A 25,177-nucleotide genomic window follows, 5' to 3' on the forward strand; every position below is an offset into this window, starting at 1 on the left:
CAGTGTATAAACCAAGTAGCAAAATAACATTATATGTAATTTCACCTTTGAATTGCAGAGCAGCATGAGCTTTCCCACCACATCATGATGGGTCCTCTTCTGGAGGATGAAAGGGATCTCCAGATTTAGTGAATTCTTTATGCCTCTGCTGATACCATCAGCCAGAGTTCCTCTTTCCATTGTAGTTTTTTGATGTTTCTACACTTGTTTTCCATAAAGCAGAATGAGAGCACAACTCATTTTACAAAGACCGATGGATAGCTTTTAGAAGTTAATTAATTTCTCTCATTTTTCCCCCCGTGTTGAACATTTGAACAAATGACCTGGAAGATGAGATGCCTTACTGTTCTTTTATCAGTTCAGTGAGCCATCCGTTTTCTCTCATTATATGGATTTATGGTATATACAATATTATTAATTCTAAGTGGTAGTAATTAGATTGTTCTCACCAAGGTTGTTGGTCAAGGATATTGCAAGTAGGAAGCTTTTGGGATCAGTAGCGTTCACTTGTCTTCTGATATGGATGTCAATACATTTCCATGTTTGTTAGGATTTCTTTTAGCTACTGTACTGTTAGCATGGGCTTTAGATTAATTTTTCTGAAAGATGTATTTACTACTTTTTTTTTTTTTTGGAGCATGCAAACCGTTTTTCTTTTTAAAGATGTGAAACTGCTGCTCCAGAAAGGTAATATTGTAATTCTAAAATTGAAATTTTAATTAACTTTGATATGGTCTGTGGCCTTGTTATTTATTTTTATATTTAATCCAATTTGTTTTGCATTGTCTCACACCTTACATTTCAGTGCACTCTGTACAGTCATGCTTTAGGTTTCAGATTGCCATTTTATTAAGTTGTAGTAGGTGCTTTGGGGAAAAAGGGGAAGAAACCTGTCTTAAACATGTGTGCCTACATGTATGCTCATGCACAGAAAATACGCAAAAACGCTTGGTTCTATATCATTCATGTAAGTGCCACAGGGAAGAACAGTCATTTACTTAAAGGTAAGAAGACTCACTGGGTCATGACCCTTGCTTACAACATTTTTAAGAGCTAAGTTTTGCCGTGTACTATCTGATACGGATTGAATAGCAGCAAGTCATATACTTGTATACAATTTAGCAAGCCACTTTGTGCACGGAGCATGGTGGAGAATTTCATGTTGGATATTGTTGTGCAGTTTACTTCCTCTATATTTAGCAGGCAGAGAAATCAAGTTTCAGATAATTTTAGTTGCCTCGCCTCTACATTTCCCAAACTCCACGGCACTTAAATATTTATAAATTGGCTATCCAGTGAAATAGTACTTAAAGACAGTTTTTGTACTACGGAAGTTCCAAGTACAGTTTTCTTTCCCAATACTTTGCTATTTACCTTGAGTTGTGTCAGTTTAAATGAGTTTAAAATTCCAGCTGGCCAGATACATGTTGCATATTCTGCATCTGGAAGTGGAACAACAAATGGATCTTTTGTGAAACTTTCTCTAACAGCTAACATTTTCTGGTAGTATTCAGTGGAGAAAAGAGGCACTATTCAGTATGTTTCTTTTCTCCCCCTTTTCTATTTTAAGGAAGAAAGAGAAAATCCTGCAAAAAGAAGTAGAATTGAACGGGATATAGATAACAACTTGATTACATCCACACCTCAAACAGGAGAAAAGCCTAATAAACAGATCTCTCGAGTACGACGGAAAAGTCAAATGAATGGAGGTTTGTAAATATTCTCATCGTATGTTGTTGCAGTTGACTGGTGATTCAGTGGTCTTACAGCTATTAACTAATATAGGAGATTTCTTCAGTGCTGGAGGTTATCAAGGGTTTTGTGATTGACTTCAGTGAGAGCAAGGCTGAGCTAATCGTAGCAAAATAAGATTTCTAAGACTGTAAACAACAGTTACAACATCACTTCTCAGACACGTCCGCTGTGTCTTTGTAAGAACAATTCGGATATGTGATCATGACCAGCTAATTTAACTTTTTTTTATTATTATTCTAAAAAGCCAGTGATAATTATGTGATTTAGCTTATCTCCCATTTTTTCAGAAAAAAAGTGAAATATGACTTCCCAACTCATGGCCTTTGTGGAAATAACCGGGTGTCCTTAGATATCGAAAGCACTTGTCAAACACATAGACAGGTTTCTGCCGTAGAATCATAGGAAAATTTCGATCAGAAGGGACCTCCGAAGGTCATCTGGGCCAGTCCCCCTGCTCCCTTCCCAGCAGTGTTGATCCAGCTTGAAGCGAGATCTGGCTTTGGAGTGAGATCAGGCTGCTCAGAGCCTTGTCCAGTCAAGTTTTGAGTATCTCTAAGGGTGGAGATTCCACGGCCCTGTTCCCCATGAAGACTGTTTCTTTTTGAATATCTCTAATAATGACATGATAAAATGGTCAGTGCCATTTAAAGTACCAGCTGTGGTTCCAAATCTGACTTTAGAAAAACATTTTTTAGACTTCTTTTTTGAGGAAACAAGACTAAATATGGTTGTGCTGCCTGTCAGTGTTCCTTCAGTCTCCATTCCTCCAACAACCTGGGAACCCGTTGTCTGGTTTCTGCCAAGTTTGTCAGCAAGGCAGAGGTCTCAAAGCTTTCATAGTCCAGCAAGGTTTGCAAAATTGGTCACTAAATAGAGGGTAGAGCTCCAAATGAGTGACTTCAGTCATGGAAAGGTTACAATGTGGGAGAATTTCCTGTTTGGTTGTTGTCAGGTGTCTGTGTAACACGGCTTTAGGAGAAACCTCTTTTTCCAGTTAATTAAGGGGTTTTGCCTCCTGGAGAGATAATGGCTATGCACCCACTTACAGTGTGACGCGTGCAGACAACGCTCAAAGATGAAAGAGAAACTGTTGACTTAAATCAAGTGTGTTGCGAGATAGGCACGTAGAGCACGCTGAGCCCATGTTACTGGTACAGCGATACGAAGTTCTTAGTTAAACTATTCCGTATTAGTGAAGGCACTGCGTTGCAGCTGGCACACCCTACGTTTTATATAGAAACGGCAGGAAGTGTGAAGTACTTGTGCAGCTCCATCAGGCTCAGCTGACAAAAAGGTTCTCAGCTCATGTGCACAAAATACATTTGCTTACTTCCATATGGGCAGACGTCTCAAAGACTTGTTACTGTGAAGTAAATAACTTCTCTTTCATTTCAGGCTCAGAACTGTGTCTTGGATCTCAGCCATGAGATGGCAATTTATAGTTCTAGGATGTACTTTACTGTACAGGCACATTTATAGAAAACTTTAATTGTTCCGTGTTATCTTTTGTAACGTGCAGATTTATTTAATTCTATGTCCTTTGTTATCTGTGATAACAACTAAAAATTATTTTACTTTGTAATTGTATTTATGCGTATACATGTGTGTATATATATGTGGAGAATAATAAACTATGGACTTGATCTTGTGAAGTTTGGAGGTTCAGCCATCGGAGTTCCACTGACACTTTCTCTTGTTTCCATCTAGTGGAGTCCCGCTGATACTCACATCTATTTGTTGTGAAAGGTGCGCAGCATCTTAAAGTCTGTCTTCCATCATCAAGCCCATTTAAAGGAATTAAACTCTATTATTTGTTAATCTAAAGCGTGCTTTATATAGACAACGAGTGCTTCCTAATTTGTAGTGTTAAACTTAAGATGGTGTTGAAAATTGGCATTTTGTTTTTATGTTGATACTAAATTGCTAGCTTGCTTTTTTTTTAATTAAATACTTAGGCTAATTTTTTTGTCGACCAAGTTGAACCATGAGCAAGAGGGATCCTTCCTAAAGTGAAAATAATAACAATAAAAGAGAAGATGTAACTGTGAAAAACAGAAGCATGGTATTATACTTCATAACTTTTCTTTTACAGAAGCTGGAAGTTACGAAATGACAAACCAACACGTAAAGCAAAATGGAAAATTAGAAGATAATCCTGCCACTGGCAGTCCCCCACGAACTACATTACTGGGAACCATATTTTCTCCTGTTTTCAATTTTTTTTCACCAGCAAATAAAAATGGTGAGTATTATTTAAAAAGCCAATAATGTTAAAGCTGAGAGTGATAGATTTTAAGAGAAAAGTGGTTTGAGTGGCAGTACACTTTTCATTCTAATTTACAGACCAAGAGTTACTACTACCAGATAAAGGGCTCCTTAATTCTTAGAAGGGTTGATCATTAATAGCAGAAGCAGTAAGTTTACATGTATTAGAACATTTCTTTCATAGGTGTGAGTATCTAGCAGTGTACCTTTTATTTTAAAAAAAAAGAAAAAACAAACCAAAACAAAATAGTATTAAGTTCCTTGTCCCAAACATAAAAGGCATTTGTCACTGTCTTCATTTCGGTTCTTATTTTTGTAACGTGAATCAAATGGAGCTATCTTCAGTTATTCTGAAACTTTTTTTGAGTGGTTCATAATGACTGTCAGTATTATGATAGGTAACCCAGCTTAAAGATAATGACTATGAGTGTATTGAAATCTTAATTCAGGAACATCAGGATCAGATTCTCCAGGACAAGCTGTTGAAGCTGAAGAAATAGTCAAACAGCTTGATATGGAACAGGTAGATGAGATTACTACAAGTACTGCAACATCAACCAACGGAGCAGCATATACTAGCCAAGCAGTGCAGGTCAGGTCTACTGTCAACAATGGCTTAGAAGAAGTGGAGGAAACAAATGACCGTGACCTGCCGCCACTTACAGGTAAGAAATGTGTGCTTGCCTTGGACTCAAGCATTGAAGCTGTACGTGATTGGTACTTTTAGGGAAATCCTAGCACCTGCATTTTGTATAAATTAGTATTTCATGTTTGCTTAGGACAATGCAAACAGTATTAATATTGATTTTTATGTTTAATAGACAAATCTCTTCTGTGCACTAAAGACACAGTTTTGGCAAGTCTCATCTATTCCCGGTAATAACTCAGTTGACCCCATAACATTTCTTCAAATGAAAACAAAGATTCCAGAGAAAGGCATTTTTATTAATATTGAACCCTACCCCCATCTCCATTAAAAATGCACGCCCTAGACTTGCTGATCACAAAAGAGAAGTCTGCAACATTTTGATATCTTATCTTAGAACAACATGATGAGGTGAATGAGAAACATATAGATCCTACATTAGTTTTCTTCAAAAGACTCATCATACCTCTTTTTTGACAAAAACTGTATCCATAAAATTCAGCTTCTCTTCTTTGTGACGGCCAGCATGAATCATAGAGTCATAGAATCGTTTAGGTTGGAAAAGACCTTTAAGATCATCCAGCCCAACCATTAACCTAACACTACCAAGTCCACCACTAAACCAGTTAAGGGTAGAGTAGCAATTTCATGTTTCCTGGCTTGGTGGCTGGATTGTTTTTTAATGAAAGTGAAAACTAGGAATCACTAAGGTTGGAAAGGACCTCTAAGATCATCAGTCCAAAATTCTTAACGGTTACCTAAATCCTCCCTGGACCCTCAAAACATTGGTAGTTAGGTAGTACTGAGGTTTTTGAGGACTCCTTTCAAGGAAATAAATTTAAGGTCTAAGTAGAGGGGCTGATATGTGACCCACAGGTCCAATCCAGACCTTCTGATCTGAGCTGCAGACTGGAAGGGTTGTGCTCGCTTCTCAGGCTGGAACGTGCATCCAGGGGTAGCTTGCGTCATCAGAAGCTGTGTGGATGCCTTGCCGTCTCATACGGGCACTGCCACTTTGGCCCGGTCGTGAAGCGCCGTAGCATGGCGTGGCGTCGGGCTCGCGGGTAGCTTCCTGAGGAGCTCTGCAGGCTGTTTCAGAGCAGCCATGGAGGCTGAGAGCGTGGGGCGAAAGGAGAGGTTTTTCACTGTTGTTTGAGGCACTCGTGTATCAAGTGCAAATTTTCACTTTTAAAAACTGCACTAATAAGACTAGCTCTTGTGGTGTTTTGTTTTATTTTTTGTTTTGGTCATTTTCATTGAATTTTAGCACCAGTATCTCCAGACAGTGGCTACTCATCAGCTCATGCAGAAGCCACCTATGAAGAAGACTGGGAAGTCTTTGATCCGTAAGTGCTAATGTTTGTACTGAAAATATTAAATTGATCATTTTGGGTACTGGATTAAGACAGTTTGTGGTGGTGGTGTTTTGGTTTTTTTTTTAGCTGGAACATTTTTATATTATGGTAATGAACTCCAAAAGCTCTTAACTTAAAAAAGAAAAAAAAGTGTATATTGATGTGCGGTTTTTTTCGATTTAAAATACTTGTTTCTTGTGCAGCCTTAAATATTTGAAATATTAAGTTGGGCTACAACATTACCAGGTAAATGACGTATATACATTTCTACAGTATCTGTATTCTTTTCAGATATTATTTCATCAAACATGTTCCACCACTAACAGAAGAACAACTTAACAGGAAGCCAGCTCTTCCACTGAAAACAAGAAGCACACCAGAATTCTCATTAGTTCTAGACTTGGTAAGTATCTTTACACACATACCAAAAGCAGGGGGTATGTAGCGTTTCATTTATTTTGCTTGCTGCTGAAATTAGTAATGTTTGCTTTAAACAAAAAGGCCTTGTTGAATGTTACACAATTGTTAGTATTTTTCGTTACAGTCTGCATTAAAAAAAATTAATAGTGGCAAGAATAGAATGCTTGCTGTATTTGCTGAATACTTAATATCCTGTTTAAAAAAAAAAAAAGGCATTACAATTTCTATCGTCTCAACCAAAGAGTTATCTGTCCCCATAAAGCTTTCTTAAATCCAGTGTGGAAAAAAATGAGATGTAATAAATAGGAAAATTCAGATTCATATGTCTTGCATCAAGATTGATCAAGAATTAATCTTCTAATTCTTAGAACATTCTCATTCTTAGAGGGCACAAATCCACTTTTTAAAATATTCATAGAAAATGTATTTGTCTTTATAATAATTTCTTTTAGTCTCTCTGTTTTGAAAATTGTTTCAGACCCTGTTAATGATGCCAGGAACATTATTTTATCATGAACAGTATCTGTTGGCATGTCTTCTAGTGGTTGTATGAATAGATAGATTATTCAAACTGACAGAATCAGATTTGAACTGAATGATAGGATAGCCTATAAAATTAAAATATCTTATAATTATGCCCCTAGCACACAATTTTAAGTGATTTTTTTCAAAAACTGCAAGAATAACGAAATGTATAATTCATTCTAAGAATTCTTCTTCAATCTTGACAGCAGTTGCACAAAAATAAATTTTTCAGACTAAATAAAGCTACCTTAAAATGAGCATAAAAATCCAGCAAATGACTTCTATTTTCAGCATTCTTTTCAGTCTTTTCTTTCTTTTATACCATCTTTTATTTTTTTAATAGGATGAAACATTAGTGCACTGTAGTCTAAATGAATTAGAAGATGCTGCACTCACTTTTCCAGTTCTTTTTCAAGATGTCATTTACCAGGTAATTAGCGTGCGTAGAAAAATAAGTGCTTTTTTATTTTGTTTAACGTATGAATTCTTGCTGCGTGTATTTGTTACCATCTTGTTTAAAGAGAGATAAGTAACTGTCTGGCATTTAACAGCTGTCTGGGTTATAAACCGCAGGTGTCAAATTTTGCGAGGTGGATTATCCTGTATTAGAAATCCCGTGGAGCACGGTTTATTGCCGCCGCAACGTGGTAACATCGGTCACTGATTCCGGTTGTAAACATTCATTGCTGAGAGCGCGCAAACGATCTCTGCAGCAGCAGTCTGCAGCAGCAGCATTTCTCCTTGCCGGCAGGTGGAGGCAGGAACACTCAAAGTTTTAGCCAGTGTCATTTCCCCGCGACAGCGTCTCACGGACTGTTAACCCTCTTCCCTTGGTAGGGAAAACCAATGCACATTGCTCCATCGTTTCTTTCTATGTAGAAGACATCTTCAGAGCCTGATGTTAACTAGCTTCTGCCTCGGTCGCTAGTCTCGCTGTAGACTTTGCCGGTGCCGGTTCTACCTCTTTACTCCCAGAGAGTCTGCTGGGTACTTAGAGTGATTTTTGATTGTCTTGTGGAGACTGCTAGATTTAGGTTTTTGTTCTGCTTTAGGAGCTATTGTTAGCTGTGTGTGTTTTCCGTTGACGTGCCGTAGAGGAATGAGCATGGGAAGGAGGAACTCTCTTCCAGCAACTGCCAAAGATGCTGCACTGACCCAGGCTGTTGTTCTCAGGTCCTTTTGTGTGATGTACCTGGGAGTAGCAACAGCTTCCCCACCATGTAGTTCGCACGATATTGGACCCCACTGTAGTATCTTTGGAGAATGAGCCAGTCATCAGGCACCTTAAAAGGACACTTGTCCAGGTATTTTTCCTGATTTTAAAAATGTTTTTCTTCGCTGTTTCATATTAAAACCCTTGGAATCTGAAAAGCTGACATAATTTTTAAACATGGGTTTATCTTATCTCTTATTTGGTGACGGCCATGCACAGTTTCCTCCAGGCTGAACTTGGAATGAGCTTTAGAATTAGTTCTTTGGAGGTTCTTGACACTGCTAACAGAATCAGGAAGACTAAAGCTTCATTTTTTTTCCTTCCTTCTCTTAAGAGACGTCAGTATGATTTGAGTATTTCCTGTCTATAACTGTGGTCCTTCTAGTGATTGTATGTTTATGCCGAGATCTAACCGCGATTTTGCCTTTAGGAAATTGAAGTCAATGGAAAGAGTGACTTACAGTATTTCTAAAGCTTTATTTAACGGCATTGTACACAAGGCTGTATAGCCCTCGATACAGCACAGTTACTATGTGGGTCCTGGGTAAGTTTTCTCTTAGCTCTCTCTAGAGTCTGGCCTGGATTTGCCAAGGAACAATAGCTTCTTGAGAAACTTGGCCACTGTCTTTGAGCACACTCTCCTGATCACTATATGCTGTTTTGCTGGTTTTTACATCACATTAGACAGTGACAAAACAGTCATCTCTTACTAAGTAGCAGGTAGTAAGCAAGAGAAATATTTTAAGGATTACAATTAAGTTCATGTTAACTAGGGTATAACATACAAAAAGACAAATAATCTCCTGTGATAAAAGTTGAAAAGAAGTTTGTTGGTATTTCATACCCTTCTTAGCCTTTTTAGTCAATGATTAGCTATTTATCAGCGTTTAAAATGTACTTTTTTGCTTATCAATTTGACCATCACCTCTGGTATAATCCTGTATTAATTTCACATCTCCATATTTCATTTTGAAAATCATTTCAGCTGGCAACAGAGAAGCAGACACTAGGCTGGCTGAGCAAAGTAGAAGGCAGCAAGTTACTATATATAAAGCATTGCATAATATAGCCCACTGAAAACAATGCTAGATGTGAAGGAGACATTTCTGAGGATGTTTTCCATTAGTATCAAAATACGTACTACTTTGATGTAGGTTTTCCAGAAATATTAGACAATTATCTATTAATTATTTCTTAAGAAAGAGTAGAACCTAGCTTGGTGCTCATTTTGCTACTGAATATCTTATCTTTCTCACATTAAGTCTGACTAATACTGCAAATGTGAGCCTGGGCTCATAGCATTTCAATTTTCTTACCCATCTGAATGCATCAAGCCAGTGCTCTTGCATCAGTAGTGTGATGATAAACCAGGCACTTCTGGAAAAGATGCCACAGAGCTGGCCGTTGTAGGGTACTACAATAGTAGGAATTAGATTGACTTGGGTTCTAGAAGGTCTGCTATAAAATACAGCCAAATTCCATTGGCCTGCGAGTCAAGCACAAGTTTCACATCCAGGAACTCGGCTCTGTTGTTGCTTGTTTCAGTGATTGTAAGTGATGGTCTGTTTTTAAAGACAGGTTTCTAAAAATATGGGCTTGTTTGCCTCTAAGTTATTTCTCACAACTTACCCGGAGTTATGCGGAAGAGAAGAACTATTTAATGTCTTGAGTATAGAGCAGTGTTCTGCAAACTTAAAAATTAACATGTGATTCCAGCGCTGACACAGAGGGTTTTTTTGAACCTTGGATGAGTCGCTTACTGATTTCTGTTTAAAAATAAAAAATAAAAAAGTAATCTGTGAAATGGGTACAGTTGGGCTTACTTACATCAGGCTTTTGAGATAGTGAATTTGTTTGTGTTTTCTTGGTTGAAAAAATCTCTGCCAGTGTTTCAGTTCTGGACTTAGTAAAAACACAGTCTTTGCAAAACTGAAGTTGTCTTAAATGCTTTATGTGTTAAGTGCTATCTTACATCTGACTGGAAAACATAAATGTTCAGCTCTTCAGCTGTAGACTTTAGACTTTGTACTCTTCATATTACTTTACATAATAAGATAAGCAGCTTATCTTACGAAGAAATTTATCGTTTTTTTCTTGGTAAAGAGGTTTTGTTTCTGTTGCTGGCTTCGAGTCCCAGACATGAGATCATCTCACCCTCTGTCCCACTCCAGGGGTACCTTCTGTGCATTAGCAGGTCAGAGTCAAAAGGCAGATGTTTTCACTCAGTCCTTCAGCTGAAATGCATCTTTACTGATCTATCACAGAATCATTCCCTTTGATCTTTGTGATTCTTGAAAGATGTTCTGGAACTCCATAGGTCAGTTGTAGGTTATTGAATATAGTGTTACATGTATTCCATCTCGCTGTCGCCAACGACTTAGGTGCTTTACTTTGTTACTGCAGTAGAATGAGGCAAATAATGCTTGTGAATTCTGGCTCTCCCTTCTAATGAACTCCACTCCGTCCCAGAAATAACAGAAGAGCCATCAAGCTTTGGATCTGAAAGCCAGGAAGCTTTAGTGTATCTTGGGCAGCATCCACAAAGAAATCCGGTCTTAGGTTGGGAAGACTTAATTTTAGTTCACTAGAACCTCTAGAATTGCCCCTTGAAGAGCCGTGGCCGGCTACGCTTCAGGCAGTTCTGTCTGGTTACGAGATGGTCTTCGTCTTGAGTCACTTAAGGCACGGTCCAGTCGGAAATGAGTCGGGCTTGTTTACCTGGCAAGTCCAGCCTGCTGCCAGGCCTGGAGCAAGACCAGCTCCGAGCAGCCCGCGTGTCTCGTGCAGCCTGAACTAAGGCCGTCTGCATGCGCCATCTGTCCTTGCTGCAGACCGTGTCAAGGCTGTTGCAGGGAAGGCTGGGAGCAGTCAGCTTGGCCTGGTGTTGGTGTCTGGCATGCCCCAAGGTTGGGTGGGGTACGTGGACGCAGCTGGGCCAGACAGGGGGGTCTTGCCATGCTGCAGAGTGCTCGTCTTGGAAGCGCAGCGGGTAAGTGCAGCTTCACATGGGCAAGTCAACTAACCTCTCTGGTTTTCACCTTGTAAGATGATGGTAGAATCATCAGGTATAGAGATATGTGACAGGTATATTGAAATTCGTTATTGTAATTTCAGAGATTTTGACACCAAGTGGAACACATGTCTTTTGTTGGGGTTTTTTAATGCATGAAAGAAATGATGTTTCCTTCCAATTCCTCCTTCGAAGAACTAAAGTCCTGTGTATTTTGAACAAGGAAGACATTGAATGACAATTCTGATTTTGCACATTTAGATTTTGTTGCCATTGAAATGATGGGATGTGATGATCATTTTTGGGGAAAAAAACCCCAACCAACAAACAATAAAAACCCCACCAAAAACCTTTGAGGGGGCTTTTCATGTGTGTTATGCATTTATGAGTATAAGTCACTTTGAAGTAGATTATATCATCTAACTCTGTTGACAAACTTTCAGTCATTAAAAATTGCAAAAATTATTATTAGACCTCTACGTGTATTTTCAAAAATTATCTTTCACGTTAGATCTACTCCTCGGAATGATGCATGTGTTTTGTTCTGCTTTGGTTACCCAGAGTTCTGTGTCAGCTCATCATAGCTGGGTGTAATGATGTGGTTGCCTTATGTTGTGCCAGAGTGTCACAAGCCAGTAAGAACAGACCAGTGAATCTGCCACCGATGTCATTGTTAAATTATATGTGTGTGTGCAAGCTGTGATTAGAAATACATATCCTACAAAGAAATTCTTTTCCGTGGATTTCTTGTTTGCATTCACATGTGAATTTAGAGAAGGATATTAAGATAGATACACACTTAGAACTGCATGGCAGTGATCTAAAAGAGAACACATTACAAAGAGGCTGCAATTATCCACAGGCTAAGCAAACTAAAAAATAAACCAGAAAGAGTGCGCACACATGAGGAACCCAAGCAGCCATAACTGTTCTCTTATCTAACTGAATGATTTTTAAAATTCTTTTAACTGGCCATTGTGACCAATATAATTCAATGCAGATTTAAAAGGAGCAATAAATTATATAGAAAATATTTTTATTTATATCAGCAGCAGTTGAAGTATCAACAGATACCTTAGCTTACTGCTTTGTTTGCCAGGGGAGTTTGTAGAAGAGATGTTGAGGAGACTGTTTCTGAAATGACATCTGTGCTTCTTCCGTAACAGAGAATAGGCTTGTTGATTTGGAATCAAGTTCTTGAAGAAACCTTAGAATGAAATATCATCCTCTTTACCTCCCATTATTAGCAACTGTTACCTCGTGTGCAGTGAAAATGTTAATATCCTTTCTGTGACTTACTTTTTAGTTTTGAAGAGAAAGATTTAGGTCACAGTAAAGTAAATATTCACTCAGGAAAAATGACATGACGGAATAATCCTTTTGGCATTTGCAAAGAAAAACTTACCTTCCGTTAAGCTCTGGGATACCACTAGGGCAGTTGCTGGCTGCATTATACGCTCGCTAGGTACGGAGCAAACGTTGAGAGTGAACAATTTGCACTGAATTTCCAATCACAGACAACTTGAACGTTATTTAGGGTCTGGTCACCTGGAGACTCTGAGTTAATTCATTATGTTTTCTTGTGGTAGGGTAAACACGTCGTCTAGTCTTTGAGCAAAACTTCACTACCTTATTATGGCAAGATGAGGCGTCATTTTCACAAAGATTTTAGTGCCATTGGGAGATGTAGTGTGAAGACACACTTGTTGGTTTTTCAGTAGTTATCTTGGCTAAATGCAGCCCAGAAACCTGTCAAGCACAGGCTGTGGTCTCTCCAAACTGTTCTTGATAGCCCATTGAGGGATCCTTTTTTACTGCCCCCAGATGTGGGTTTGCCAGATGAGAGGGAGAGCAGACACTGTCTGCAGAGTCAACAGCTGTATCTTCACACACTAGAAGCAGAGGTCCTGTTACCAGGCCTGACAAGATTGTCTGCTTTTGACGATTGCTTCTAGTCTAGAAAAAGAAGGAAAACCTAAGTGCTACTGCAGTAACTGGTCACTCTGCAAACTTAAGTCAGAACTTCAGATACTTTAAGAAACAAACAAATAAAAGCCTTACCAAATTTTCAGCTAAATAATGAAATTCACATTGGTTTAGAAATATGTGCTTCCTTTAAAGCACTAAGATCTATTGCAGCATGTGCTAACAATATGAAGTTTTGTATTCGCTTAAACTGTTCCCCTTTTCTTCCCCTCTGGTCACCTGGTGGTGTCCACATATAGAATCATCGAATCGTTTAGGTTGGAAAAGACCTTTAAGATCATCCAGTCCAACCAAATTAGATACGATTCAGTTCAAGTAATATAAATCCCTTGTGAAGATTTACTGTGAGTTGAAGGTAAATTTAAGCCTATTCCTAACTGGCTGTCAAAAAAAATCGATAAAGCTGAAATTACCTTGGCTGAAATGAAAAGAAGTTCAGTACACTCCCTTCCCTTTCTGGATATTTTAGTAACTCTTTCCTCAAAACTGTAATTCTCTGTGGGGGCAATCTCTGAACCAAAAGGAAAGGTAAGCAGAGCATAACGCTGTCATTTTCACCCCTTAGCATGTGTCATCCCCGTTGGTTTTGGTCAAGTCCAGATCTGTGCCAAACACCGCAGCAGGCCATCATTCAAACGTAAATTTGAATGTAGGACCACAGGAATAGGATAGTGCTTGATACATGCCCTCACATCTGCCACGGTGCTGGGCCATTGCCCAGCAGCTACAGATTTATACAGGTGCCGCCACGTGAGCTCAAGCCTGTATTTTGAGTTAAATCAGAGAGGTGCAGAAGTCTCCCAACTTGGTATCTCTTCTTGCGAGTCTGCAATTTTGTACAGGGAATAATTTATGTATGTGTGCAGTTCTGTGCCAATGGAATTTGTATTTATGAAAATTTGGAAACAGCTGAAGCTTTTTTTTTTCTTTCTTTTTTTTTTTTTAAATCACTTCTGACACCTCTGTATTCAATGTGTAATTTTTAGTGGAAGAAGGTTATTAAGAAGATTAGTTTATGTGCTCGCACATATTATCTAGTAATTGAACTGATGCTGCCCAGCTGGTGAAAGCTGATTCAAAATGTTCAGTCAAAGCACCAGGTTTCGTTTTTTCTTTAGAGATTGTCCAACTTTTCTGTTTTAATTGGAATTATTTCTAATTCCATCAAATTTTCCAGTAAAATTGTTAAGCCTAATTTTATCATCTTACGCTTTCACTTATAGCTGCTTAGGCTGCAAGCCAATTGACTCTTGTTTTAATTGAGTTGTTATTCTGTAGGAAGTTAATATTTGCTGTTTACTGTATTCATAATGCTCATTTTGACCTAATCCTTACAAACTGATACTTAGTAGTGCAGGTGATAACTGAAGTGTTTTGAATCTTTAATAAAGTCCATCTCTGCTTCAGGTTTATGTCCGGTTAAGGCCATTCTTCCGAGAATTCCTGGAACGTATGTCTCAGATTTATGAGGTAAATCAATTAAGACATTACCTTTGAATTTAATTTTTAAATTATATTTGCATACTTATATCTAAAATAATTACTTTTCCCCCTTTAATCCATAGATCATTCTTTTTACTGCTTCTAAGAAGGTGTATGCAGACAAGTTATTGAACATACTAGACCCTAAAAAGCAACTGGTCAGGTAAAAATAGAAAATTGTGTACATACCTGTTGTAAGCAAGCTAACTACTGTTTCCTAACAAATGTGATGAAGAAAGTGATTATGACATGTTTGTTACTGCAGCGCGTCTCACTAAACTGATTCTTTGTGGTTTTGTCGGGTCTAAGAGTGAGGGAAAGATGAAACAAAGTGATTGAACTATTGCCTTGGTGATAAGATAAACCCAGGCAGCTGTGCGTTGCCCTCTGTGGCCAAAAACCGTAGTATTCGTTCTCTGTGGCGCGTTAGGCTTGCTCACGGAACATGACCTCTTGGGTATCAAAACCATGTTTGAGCTGCTTTGGAATACACATTACGAGTAAAGAAAATGAACTGAGTATGAAATTACTTTTAAGCTATTCAAACTTGATGTATTATTTATAAATTACGAATTCTGTCATTATCTTTACAATTGCAATGTTTTTATTTCTTACTCAATCACAAAGTAATTTGTTTGTGGGCTTTGTGTTAGAGTTGTTTTGGGTTTTCATTTCTTTTCTCAATACTGAGCTTTGTTTGGAAGTGATAGGCATTTCTGAAGAACAGTTCCTTAAGGCATAAAGAAATTCTGCCAGATGAGATTCTTTCTGTTATCCTCATCTGGAAGGGGGACTGTTACGTGGGAAAGTTGAAACCACAGAGGGGTCGTCTTGGGGATTCACCCTACCGAGGGTATCCCAAATAAGGGAAGAACTCTACTTGATTGGAGTCAGAACTGGATAAATTCTGTACCTGGGACATCATTGGCAAAGCTCTTCTCTGCATCATTTCATCGTAAAGTTCTTCAGCGAAAACTTGATTTTGTTTACAAGCATAATAAAATTTCCATTTGGACTGAGACAGCGGTTGCATCCATTGTTTTCACTTGGCACACCGCAACTCATTTTCCTTAAGAGCGTGAAGATAAACTGTTCACTAGTTTTAATCCAGGAACAGTCATCTTACTGCTTGTTTTTATGTGGCACGCACAACAGAATCCTAGTTTGGTTTTGGTAAACTTACTTGCTGCTGCGTTTGGAACGGGCAAACAAAACTAGACTTTTGGAGACTTTCAGTCATTGGAGTATCTGAGCCTAGCTGAATCACGCATCAGACGGGAGGTATGAACAGCCAAGATACTTGCACTTACAGAAGATGAGTCTAAGTGTGCATCCGTAGCATTAAAAATCTTTCTCCAAGAACCTAACACGTATGATTCAGGACTGCAGTTTTAACTGCGTTAGGAACAGGAAAAAGATAATAAAATATAGTGCCAAACAGTATTCTAAGAATTTGCAGAAAGATTCATGTGATGCATGAATTTAGCTGTGATTCATGTGCCACTGAGAAGCTGACATCAAGGCATGATTAGTTTTGACATTAGCCTAAAGGTAGACTTGTCAGGCACTCCACACGTGTGACTCAGAATCTATATATAAGTCATTCGCTGCCGAGGCATCAGCTTGTTTTCCTCCATAGCAACATTAGGAACACAACCCGTTTATGAAATTAAGCACACTGTGTACAGCTTCTAAAAAACTTCATTTAAAAATGCAAGCAGCCTTAAGGAAACTGCGTTGTGATACAACTGTGTAAAACCCAAAATCTGTCTAGATGACAGTTTATTTTTAAACTATAATTACGTTGACATTCCATGAAATTTCAGGTTTATTCCTGTTTTTTTTTTTTTTTAATCTGAGTCCTTTTAGTCTGTCCATCCATTCACTATGTATTTCTTCTGTAATAAATTAAAAGGGAGTAGACTAATTGGAAAGGAAGAAGTTGATGGAATGTTTTGGCCCCGAGGCTTTTTTTCAAGCTCTAATAACTGAAATAGGTTAATTGCGAACAGAGGTAACATCAAAAAGAAAACATTTCTTCTGATACTTTGTGTTCTAGCATGCAGCGGCATAGGGAGGCCGTGTACCGTAACAGTTGGAACAGAATAAAGGGATAATAAAACCCAGTAAATTGGTTCCTGTGCAGAACTAATCTCTGGTTTTGGGGCCTTGCAAAATCATTTGAGAATTTGGGGTGCCTGTGTCGGTCCAGCTGCAGAAATGGTTAGGAAGCAAGACCCTGCTGAGAAATATTTGTTACATCTGAGTTGAGCTTTTCTGTTTAAATATAAACAACCGCCTGCAGAACTAGGTTAATAGAAAATCACCTTGACTTGTAATTTTACTGGTAAAAAGCTCACAAGAGAATGGAAAAAAGGGAACAGTTCTTTAAAAGAAGCTAAGTAGATCAAAAGAGAAAAAAATTGGATACCATTTGGCAAAGTTAACTCTTCTTTTCCCCTGTGGTAGTGTAGACATTGCAATTTGTCTTATTAATTGGTATTTTACTTTAATCGCAGGCATCGACTTTTCCGTGAGCATTGTGTTTGTGTACAAGGAAATTACATAAAGGATTTAAACATTCTTGGTAGAGATCTTTCAAAAACGATCATAATTGACAATTCACCGCAAGCCTTTGCTTATCAGGTAAGGATGCTGCTGTCGGCAGACTTTGCAGGTACGGCAAAAAACTTCCTGAAGGAAGACGGTGGAACACTACATCTTGATTTAACTTCTTATTTACGTTTGGCGATTAAGTTTGTATTTAAGTTTACAAAACAAACTGTAACAAATCACTCAGGTTTGCTTGCTTTTCTCTTTATTTTTGTGAAGAGCTGATCAAGTGCAAACTAAGTGACGACTTCTGTGAACAGACTATGTAACCACTCAGTTTATTTCTCATTCAGCTTTTCTGAGGAAACCACCAGTCTGCTAAGTCTGCCGCTTGGACTCTCACTGTGGATTTAGTTTTTTAATGCTCGTGAAATGCTTAAGAACAAATCACTGGTTGAAATGACACACAGCTGTGAAAACTGCTTATGCTTAAATGTTGTAAAGTTATACCCCGTGATTTAGATTTTCCCAGAAGCGTGGTATGTAACTCTTCGGTTAGTCCTATGATACAGGTACAGAAGTGCAGTGCGATCTCTGATGTCTCACCTGCATGAAAGGAGCAAAAAACCCCCAAACCTGTTTGACTGAGCCTCATTTGCACAAGCTGCGTACAGCCCGTATCCACGTGTGCTTTAACATAAAATTTTCTCAAAATACCAACGCTCTTCAGTTCAGCAGAACTTTTAGAGCTAGTTCTATTTCAGCTTTCATGTGGAAATTTTTGGAGCAATGTATGCAAAGGAAGGAGATATTTTGGAAGTGAATTTTAATACAAACTTTAGAGGAAAAATACATATTAATAAACTCTAGCTTGGAAACGTTTTTCCCCAAAATGCTGTCTCACAAGTCATATTTTTAGACAAATTAAGTATAAATCATGTGTTGATTATCTTTTTTTTTTTTTTTTTGTGACTTTAGCTTTCAAATGGAATTCCTATAGAAAGCTGGTTCATGGATAAAAATGACAACGAACTCCTAAAATTGATTCCATTTCTGGAGAAACTTGTAGAGCTGGTAAGTGTTTCCTTTGTTTGGCTCTTCCCCACCCCCCCCGCCCCAAAATGTTAGTTAGCTCTTTGAAGTATTTTCACATATTTTAAGGTTTTTTGAGTCACTGAGACTTAGACTGCTAAAAGTCATGTACGTCTCTCTTTGAAAAGGATACTCTGGGCAGTAATTCAAGTATGCATTAGGACTTCTTTACACAGTAAAAGACAATGTCATTATTTCTAACTGTGCTTTTAATCAAGAAATGGAGAATTGTAACATCATTTATACTGAAATTGAGAATCTGTAGGCATTTAGATTAAATAATGCCTATTGTTGGCTGTGAGTGTGCCTTTATTCTTAAAATGCAAATAAATTACTCCTAAATTGTTGTGAATGTTATGTAGTCATTTCTATAAGTCTCTTGTAATTACCTATATTTGTGGCTTATATTTTGTTATATTAAAATACCGGTGTTAGAAAATGGACCCTGTTAAAACCTGATTTATAGATGTGTTCGTTCTCCTAAAACCGGCACCTTTTTTTTTTTTCTCTCCCTGCCTACAGAACGAAGATGTCCGACCTCACATCAGAGACAGATTTCGCTTGCATGACTTGCTACCCCCAGATTAAAGCCTTTTGTCTAATTACTGAAGGGGGAGAAAATGCAGGACCCTTTTGGACTAAAACAAAACATTGCCATTACTGTTGAAATTTTGCATTTTTGTACCCCGTCTTGCTTTTCTTATCTTTGGTGCCCAACAATAATCAAGGGTTACAGAAAGAGACTTTATATATCTGAGATCAAATACATTCAGTACAATACAGTACCACACAGTAGGTAGGCTAGAACAGAAAAGTCTTTAGAACTAGTGCAACTCCAATGAAATTTTTTTATGTACAGGACATCTGCAGTTTATAAAGAATTCTGTTTCTGCCACCAGCAGTTTGACCTGTAGAAACACAGGATTTTATGATATAACAGAGATTGAAAATGGACTCTTATTTTCTCTCTGTTCGGTGCTCTAAGTGGGTTTGTAGCCACTTTTCTGTTACTTTTAAGATTCTCATTTCAACAGGAATGGCCAGTAAAAGTTGTTTTATTTTTCCTGTTAAGGTTTATAACCTTTTTACATTTTTGACCTGTATTAGATTAGAATTTCATTATGCATTCCTTTTAGTTGAGGCGCTTCATAGTTTTTCTGGAAATAGCCAAATTTTCTTAGTTTTTTGTTAAACAGTTGGATGGCCGTTTTCCTGCTTCGTCTGCCTGCATACTGTATATTTGTTTAAAAATATTCTCTAGTTTTAGTCCATGTAAGTTTCATTTAGAAAGAAAAACCCTGCATTTATATTTTCTTTCTGTAATATTCTACTGTAGTTGAAATCTTTTCAAAAATCAAGAGACTGGCTAGATAAGAAGAATATAAGAATTACTAATATTCAGAATATTTTAAACCATTGTGATGGCATGTACTCTGGACAGACAATATCTTGCAGTGGCACAAACAACTGATGGACAAGGAATACCTCAGACTATGCTGTGCGTGCCGATCTTGGAAGGAGAACTAGTTTGGTCACCTCTTAGGTTTGATGCGATTCAATTACTGCTGCCTTCTGTTTCCTCCAAGATTGAAGCGTTCTGCACAGTGGCTCAGTATTTTGAGATGTTTTGCATGGGCTGGTGGTACCTCTGTGACACTCGGCGTTACAATCAGTTCTAAACTCTGTGTGACAGCGAAGGTACCGGGCAGTAACTATGCACAATCCTGTGGTACAGTACACTCCCAGGCCACCGCCGCAGTCAGCCTGCTATCATAGTGGTTTCCTATGCTATATGGAAATAGTCTTTCAGCCTTGGGTCTCTAATGCAGCTACTCCAAGAGGTCGATATTTTTATAATGGTGTGTAAACTCCTTTTCAGGAGGATTTTTACGGAGGGTATAATTTGTAAAAGTTAGGATGCTTTGCCTCTCGACTGCATTAACACGCCACAGGCTCAGACTGTTTTTGTGTAAAAGATGTCACAGAACGGCACTTTTTCTAAAGAGAAGTTTGATATTTTGTATGCTTGTTAAGAAAGTACAGTATTGGAAATTAAAGGTGGACAACTGATAATTGAGAAGTATGTCAATTAATTTTTTATGTATATTACCTGTTTACTTGTACAATTTTATTGTACAAATTACATGCAGCTTCATTTTCAAATGAGTCCTTAAAATAAGGAAAATCTTTTTAGGAAAACATTTAATTTTTGTATTTTTGATTTTAAAAGGCATGAGTTATGTCAACTTTTTCCAGTGTATTAATGAAGATTTTAACTTTTCATCAGGTTGAGTGTTTTCTTACTATATTATCTGTTGTGTATGTAGCTAGCACATTGTGTCACTGAACTGTTTAAAAAAATTAGCATGTAGAGCAAGCCTGTTTTGTGGAAAATCCTTATTCATTAAAAAAAAAAAAATCATCATGGCAGATTTTCTGCAAAAAAGTGAAAACATTTGCAATTCAGAATACTGATTTTTTTTGTATTTAAAGAAAGGTATTTTGCTTGCAGGAAAGAAATACTACAGATTCATTTTAATGAGAATCTTTTAAATGTATTTATCTCTAGGGCATCTGGGCATCTTTACGCTGTTTGTCTTATGTCTTTATTGAAATAAAATGTACATAACATTACCTTTATATATGCTTTTGCGCAGACGTGTGAACCCTGTAACCATCCCCATTCCTTCCTGTTTTTATGTCGATGAGATGGTTCTGGAAATATTTATAGATTTTGAAAATGGTCAGCTTGTATTTGAATTGCTACATGGTTTGCCAGCTATTTTTTAGTTGTTCGTTAAAATGTAAATCTAAATCTGAGACTTTTCATTAGTTTACCGGTGAATCCTTGTTTGATGTGGAATTCTTCCACATTTCTCCAAGTAACTGAGATCACAGAACTGCTTTAAAAGTCACTAGTCTACCAGAATGAAACGTTTTTTGTTAAGTAGTTCATCGCTTTTCTCTGACTGTAAAAAGAGATGATCACCTGTTCACATAATGTCCTTAAACACGTGGGTCCCATCTTTGGCTAAAACCATTCTAAAAGTGCTTTCTTTAGTTAAGGAAACCAAAGCATACATTGCACTTTACAGCTGTATCTGTGTTGTGATGATCAGATCAGTGAGGGAAATCAAAATGTAAATTGAGGGATTTAGTTCTACATAGATGCACACAAAAATAACAGAGACTGCTTAGTAAACGTATTAAATATTAATATTTTAATGTGCTGCAAGTCTGGTATTTATCATTCTGAACTTTCTTTGCAGAATGAGTCTACCTTCTTCAAAATGTAAGTTGCTAAGAATGTCAACCGCTTCTGGCGTAAGCGCTCTTTGCATGAAGCAAAGTTATAACCCATCAGGCTTTATTTTCATCTTACTAGTCTCGAGGGTGAGACTTCACTGTTTCTCTGACACGAGTCTGGATCAGATTGGGCACACCAAAATTGACACCGATAACCGGGGGAGTCTCTACTGCGTGCGTTACTCGAGTCTTGAATGTAGAATTGCACAACGTCAGCAGCTGATCTTGTAGCTGTATCATTTATTCCAATTTTCTGTATCTTTAGAAAACACAACATCCTAAGTTCTTAATTATTTCATTTGTGGTCTTTTGCTTGATCGTGGTAATCGTGTGTTAACTTTACATGTCCATGTGTATTCTGTTTGAGGTTTGTGCATTCTGACAGCAAAATAACGTCTTTCATACTTATTTTGGCAATACATGTTCAATCTTTTGTTTTTCCTTAAGTTGCTGTATAGCTGAATAGCGTTCGCCTCGATATTAGTGGCTTCCTTTCCACCTTTGATTCTTTTCACCTTCCCTCTGTGTAGGAAAACAACAGTTTTTCATTACTTTCGAAATGTATCGGAAAGCCTGAATGTTTCAAGACCTGATTAAAAATCTCCCAAAACGAGTGGTATCAACCAAAGGCATGCTAAGGAGACATATCTTCTTTAAACAAAGCACTTAAATGCGTTATCAAAAATAGATCGGGCGTGCGAGTGCTGTGCTGAAGGAGAGCAGAACGCAGCGCTGGAGGGAGCGGTGCCGGGTCAGTCTGCCGCTGGCAGCAGGACTGCTGGAGCAGTTTGCTCTCACTCGCTGCGAGAAGCAAGTGTCCTCCTGGTAGCGCGTCGTCCCCGCTCCCCAAACGCAGTTCTCCCCGACATCCGAGTTCGAGGGCGGTCGTACTGCTGAAAAAGCATCAAGCCCCGATGGGGAGAGGGACCGGGAATGCGTGGATGAGGAGGAGGTGGAGCGGGTGGAAATCTCATCAACCCGTCGGCCACCGGCAGAACGCTAATTGGGCCCGCAGTCTGAAACAGCCTTTAACAGTAGAGCTTGTTTGTTCGGTAAGGAAAGCTGTTCAGAAACACAAAAATACTGTGACTCTACTGAGTAAATATTCCTTTATTTCTCCTCCTGGTTCTGGCTTCCTTATAGCATTGCATTGCAACTCACACCCTTTATTCTTCTTTGTCTAAACAAATTTGAATCAACCGCGTATCGTTAGCATATTAAAGGAGATGATGAGATTCATAACTTCACAATTTATACAAAAACCAAGGCAAGCCCCTGCCTGCGATAAGATGCCCGTGTCGCAGGGAATTGTGGCTACGGAACCAGTCGTGTGACCCTGGCTGTCATTCCTCTTGCTTCTGAGTGAGGACTGCAGTAGCGCTGAGGACGCCTGAGCGTGGGGAATTTGAAAAGTTAACCGTGCCTTCTTCCGTCCCCTCGCCGTGCAGTGCTCCCATTATGTTCCACTTGACGGACTTGGAGAGCGCACCTTTGCAAAGCTAGAATTTCAGTGTAAAATGAATGCTTGCATAGTTGAAATGAATCTAGTACAGATAGCTAAGTTAGAACTTCATAGACTTCAAGAAGTCAAGGCCAGAAAGTAAACATTCACAACCTATTGTCAATTTAAAAAATTAAAAAAATGACAATATCTACCGGTATGGTATCAGCTCAGTTGGAGAAGGTTGTTCCAGCAAGTGCCAAGAGAAACGTATCACTCTTGTATTAAAATGTCTTCCACTGTAAGTAGAGCGTTGAGTTAAATAGGCAGTATTTTTCTGGTGAAAGGACTTTGATGGATCTATGTGGCAAAGACGACAGATGGTACCTTTGATCTGCAGCCATGCCAGTTCCATGTTCCATGCCATTAAACGTCTTTAAACTCGTTATCAAAGACCGATACAAGCAGCAGCAAAGCAATCGCAGTCACGCAGGCAACGCTACCTCCTGAGAGTGAAGTAAATGTCTTCGTTTTTAGAAGACAAATGCCTCTTTCTGGGAGAAGTAAGCCATCACAGGTGTTTCGTCGGCATCTTCAGGCAAAAAGATTGTTTTGAGGATTGGAGTTAAAAGGGACTTTAAAATCCATTCTGTGAATAGTACAAAGTTGGGATTGCAGCGGAGCTCCCCAGCAGCCTGGGCTGACGGCATGCTGGGAGGCTTTCTCTCCTGCTTTTCCTTCCCTCCCTGGGTCGCGTGTGTTACCCGCTTCCTTCTGCTGCTCGGGCAGCCGCGTGGTAAGCCTGTGCCGGGAGCTGATCCAGCCGAAAAATAACCGTGATAGGAGAAAGGAAGAGGAGAAAGTGGGATTGTGGCACCGAGGGCTCCGGGGCTCAGATCAGTTAAAGCTGCTGCGGAGTGGAAGCTGAGTGAAGGTTCACGGGAAGACAGTTTTTTGGGAAAACGAATTGTCGCACTACACCCGTTCAGCTGGAGAGCGGTGTCATTGTGTATCTTGAAGACGCTAAAGGACTGTTCTCAAAGATCTGATCTGACCAAACCCACGTCACTTCAGATCTGCATCTTGGGTTCTTGATACTTAAATCAAATCCTAAACAAGTTGATAAATGGCTGATGAGAAGTAGCATAGGTGCATCATTGTCTTAGCTAGTAGTCATAATTTTGTAAAAAAAAACCAAAAACAAAACAAAAACCCCCAAAACATTGGCAGCAAGTGTTTTTGTTTGGAAGCAAGCAAGGATGGTCTGCTAAGGATTAACTTGTATAGATTTTGTGGAGCGCATCACTATTTTGGTTGTCTTGACGGTGTAATGTAATACTGTTTTGCTTTATTTTTTTTTTTATACTTGCAAAAATGTCATTGTACTGATAGGCTGAATCTTGTAAAATACAATTGGAAGAGAACTCACGTTCTACAGATTTGTGTTTCTTCTGCAATCATTTCTAGTATATAGAATCATAAAGATTTATATTAAATATTTATGCTCTGGCTACCGTTTTCATGATTTTTAGCTGATATCATTCTTCATGGAAGACACTGCTTTCTGTAAAGCAGGACATTTCTCATGTCAGCTTTCAGCCTTTAAAATGGAAGGAAAAGAAGTGTGTGGGGGGGTGTTTTAAAAGCTAAGGACACTGGAGGCCAAACAAGACAAAAAATAGATGCGGTTTATGTACTGAAATTGTCACAGCGGATTCTTTTAAGATGGTCTTGCTTTGAGTCTGATTTTCAATATGTGGTACATATTCCAGTGGATATCTTTTGTAAAATGACCACAAAGCCCGATGTGTCTCATTTTTATTTGTTTCCCTTCCTAAGCAGAAACCTTTAGACTTCTCCAGAATGAGAACTCTTGGGTTTCCTAGAAGGTAGTAGTTCCTCTGACTCAGAGCTGTGCTGAGCAGGGTTTTTTTTCCCTTTGTGCCTTAATTTCCTCATCTATACAATGTGAATAATACTTAACTGTTTTAATCCAAATGTTTAAATTACTTTAAACGTGTTCTGTAAATACATAATATTTTCATAATTATGTTCCCAGTCATTGCGCAGTTCTTGGCAGTTTCGTGATTATCCTCACAGCGTACTCAGCTTGTGAAACTCTGTTTAG

The 25,177-nt window shown here is 38.4% G+C and overlaps 1 protein-coding gene across 3 annotated transcripts in view; it reads left to right on the forward strand.

The window, feature by feature from the left end:
* Window positions 1-22,148, forward strand: part of CTDSPL2 (CTD small phosphatase like 2) — a 46,854-nt gene extending 24,706 nt beyond the window's left edge. For 2 of the 3 annotated variants that reach the window (XM_075714032.1, XM_075714029.1), the window contains exons 3-13: window positions 1,571-1,709; window positions 3,848-3,997; window positions 4,470-4,685; window positions 5,934-6,012; window positions 6,295-6,424; window positions 7,310-7,396; window positions 14,583-14,645; window positions 14,741-14,820; window positions 17,177-17,303; window positions 18,189-18,284; window positions 18,825-22,148. In XM_075714032.1, the coding sequence (XP_075570147.1) occupies window positions 1,571-1,709; window positions 3,848-3,997; window positions 4,470-4,685; window positions 5,934-6,012; window positions 6,295-6,424; window positions 7,310-7,396; window positions 14,583-14,645; window positions 14,741-14,820; window positions 17,177-17,303; window positions 18,189-18,284; window positions 18,825-18,890 (1,233 nt within the window). In that variant the 3' untranslated portion in view covers window positions 18,891-22,148. The remainder of the gene's footprint in view (window positions 1-1,570; window positions 1,710-3,847; window positions 3,998-4,469; window positions 4,686-5,933; window positions 6,013-6,294; window positions 6,425-7,309; window positions 7,397-14,582; window positions 14,646-14,740; window positions 14,821-17,176; window positions 17,304-18,188; window positions 18,285-18,824) is intronic. The other variant, XM_075714031.1, reaches the window with a different exon arrangement.
* Window positions 22,149-25,177: the final 3,029 nt, after the last annotated feature.

This window comes from Pelecanus crispus, chromosome 7 (genome assembly GCF_030463565.1).
Source record: "Pelecanus crispus isolate bPelCri1 chromosome 7, bPelCri1.pri, whole genome shotgun sequence".
NCBI classification, from domain to species: domain Eukaryota; kingdom Metazoa; phylum Chordata; class Aves; order Pelecaniformes; family Pelecanidae; genus Pelecanus; species Pelecanus crispus.